Source organism: Zerene cesonia, unplaced genomic scaffold (genome assembly GCF_012273895.1).
Source record: "Zerene cesonia ecotype Mississippi unplaced genomic scaffold, Zerene_cesonia_1.1 Zces_u004, whole genome shotgun sequence".
Taxonomy (NCBI): Eukaryota; Metazoa; Arthropoda; class Insecta; order Lepidoptera; family Pieridae; genus Zerene; species Zerene cesonia.
This window is the reverse complement of record NW_024045134.1, coordinates 153,156-155,586: the sequence shown is the minus strand read 5'-3', so window position 1 is coordinate 155,586 and position 2,431 is coordinate 153,156. Positions and strand designations below refer to the sequence as shown.

General features: G+C 48.4%; 1 protein-coding gene across 2 annotated transcripts in view; it reads right to left on the bottom strand.

Annotated features, from left to right (window-relative positions):
• Positions 1-347: 347 nt before the first annotated feature.
• Positions 348-2,431, bottom strand: part of LOC119838635 (transcription elongation factor SPT6) — a 14,265-nt gene continuing 12,181 nt past the window's right edge. For both annotated transcript variants that reach the window (XM_038364657.1, XM_038364655.1), the window contains 3 exons: positions 2,152-2,356; positions 1,871-1,967; positions 348-1,788 (listed from right to left, as the gene is read on the bottom strand). In XM_038364657.1, coding sequence (XP_038220585.1) covers positions 818-1,788; positions 1,871-1,967; positions 2,152-2,356 — 1,273 coding nt within the window. In that variant the 3' untranslated portion in view covers positions 348-817. The remainder of the gene's footprint in view (positions 1,789-1,870; positions 1,968-2,151; positions 2,357-2,431) is intronic.

Sequence of the window (2,431 nt, the reverse complement as noted above, 5' to 3'; positions counted from 1 at the left end):
CACGTAAATGTCACTAATGGTTGTCGTTTTTTATTCTTTTAAGATATCAAGAGTCACACCTTTTTAAAACAGGAATTGAATGTTGCCTCGTCAGGTCATAAATTTGACTATTGTTATGTATAAATAATTGCTATAATAATCAATACGACTCAGTTTTGCTTATACATACGTTTCAATCAAACATAGATTAATGTGTTGTGATTGAGAACACACTTTAGCTTTTAAAATTACAGTAAAAAAACTTATTGTCACTTGTTTTGTTTATTTATTGGTTCATGTAAGTTACATTTTTTACTTCTGCCAAGAGCAACAAACGCGTGAATTCGGATATAAAATGAAACGCAAAATACATTGTCGTAATCTTTATTACAGTTCCAGCTAGCGTTAGCCATGAATTTATTTGATGAACCGATTCACTAACCATCGTAAGGCAATCTCTATTACATTTTAAATGACGCTTCTATGGTTAAATACATTAGCTCGAGAAACGTAACCGTCGTTAATAACTACTACTACCAAATAACTTGGTATCGTAAAAAATATACAATTGTCATTCTAAAATACAATAAACATGGACACAAACCGCTACTATGGAAACGGTAACAGATATTGGTTGATTTATCTATCTACGCGAGTGCCGCGACTCTCTCAGTATGAAACATTGCTAACTATTCGCGTCGGCATGCGTCGCAGGCGTGGGGCGTCGAAGGGAGGTTGAACGGAGGCGCCACTGTACCGCGATGGGGGGTCCCGTCGAAGCCGGAACGCGAGCGTCGGACGTGCGTACAAAAATAAAAATTTTCCATCAGTCTTCGTTCTAGTTCTCGTCGTAGAGCGGCGTGGCGTCCCCCAGCGACATGGAGCGCGGCGACGTGTTGGTGTGCGGCGTGGAGCGCGCCGAGTGCGCGCGCGACGAGCGGCCCGAGGAGTGGCCGCGCGCGTCGTGGCGCGGAGTGGCTCGCGCGTCGTGGCGCGGCGTGGCGCGCGCGTCGTGGCGCGGCGTGGCACGGGCGTCGTGGCGCGGCGTGGCGCGGGCGTCGTGGCGCGGCGTGGCGCGCGCGTCCGCCCGCGGCGTGCGGCCCTCGCGCGGCGTGCTCGGCGTGTCGCGCGACCGGTGCCGCACCCAGTCCTCCGCCGCCTTCTGCCAGTCGGAGGGCTCCGTGTAGGCGGGCACCGCCTTGTGGCGCGGCACCACGGGCGTGAGGAAGTCCGGCTGGCGCGGCGTGGTGGCGAACGGCGTCATGTACGGGGTCTGCGCGGAGGGCGTGTACGGCGTGTTGATATAGGCGGGGCCGGGCGTGTGCGCGGGCGTGTGGAATGCGGGCGTGTGCGCGGCCGGCGTGTGGTACATGGTGGAGGTCATGCCGCCGTGCGGGGTGCGCAGCGCGGGCGTCCGCTGCACGGGAGTCCCGCTGGGCGGTGGATCTCGGAAGTGCTCTTTGAACCATTTGAGCAAGCTGCCCAGCGAGTCGAACATTCTCTGCCTGAACTTGTAGCCGTCCGGCGTCACCGAGACGTATTCGTGCGTGCACTTGTTTCTGGGCAAATACGATAGTAAGAACCTACCTGGATGGTTTTTAGCAGCTGAAATGACGTAATGAATCTTATTTGCGTTCTTTGATTTTTCCTCCTTAAGCAATTCCTCAGCCTTGTCTCTCATGCCGCCTAGGGGCTTGTAATATTTGTAAGCAATGAGATCTCGCGCGTGTCCCGCCATCGGAGTCACGTATCGTGCTATGATTTCATCCAAGTCCTCGAATTCGGACCCTTGTATCCAAAGACTGCGACCTATTTATGAAAAAATATAATATTATATAGTACTATCATTTTAAATCAAAAGACAGACATACATTAAACAAAAGTTACAAACCCAGCGAGAATGCGTTTTCTTTGCCCTCCTCTCGAACATCAATGTGTTGACAAATGCCTTCCGCCACTTTCCAAGTTACCGTGAGATGATCTGAACCCTAAAAAATAACGATATATCACAATTCATTAACCAATGTAATTCAGATATTAATCAATATAAAATTACTATAAAACCCTTATAAAAATAACAAATCAAAGTTACCCATAAAAATACGCGTTATATGCTTTACGTTACATTTTTTAATCTTAATCTTTATCTTTTCACCCTAACAGATAACCCACCTTACTACTCGGCCTCACAATGACCTCTCCCTGCGCCATCTTCTCCATCAATTTCTCAGCCTCCACGAAGGAGATGTTTCTGAAGGAGGGGTGCACGATGACGCGCTTCACGTACTGCATCCGCTCCTTGGTCTGCTTGCTCTCTTTGTCCTTTCGTATGTCTTTCTCTTCCGAATCTTGGTCGTAGTAGGGATCTTTATTCGGTCTGGAATTCGATATATTCATAACATTCATTCGCTACTGAACGCATTTATTATAAAACTGTAACTAAATTACTATT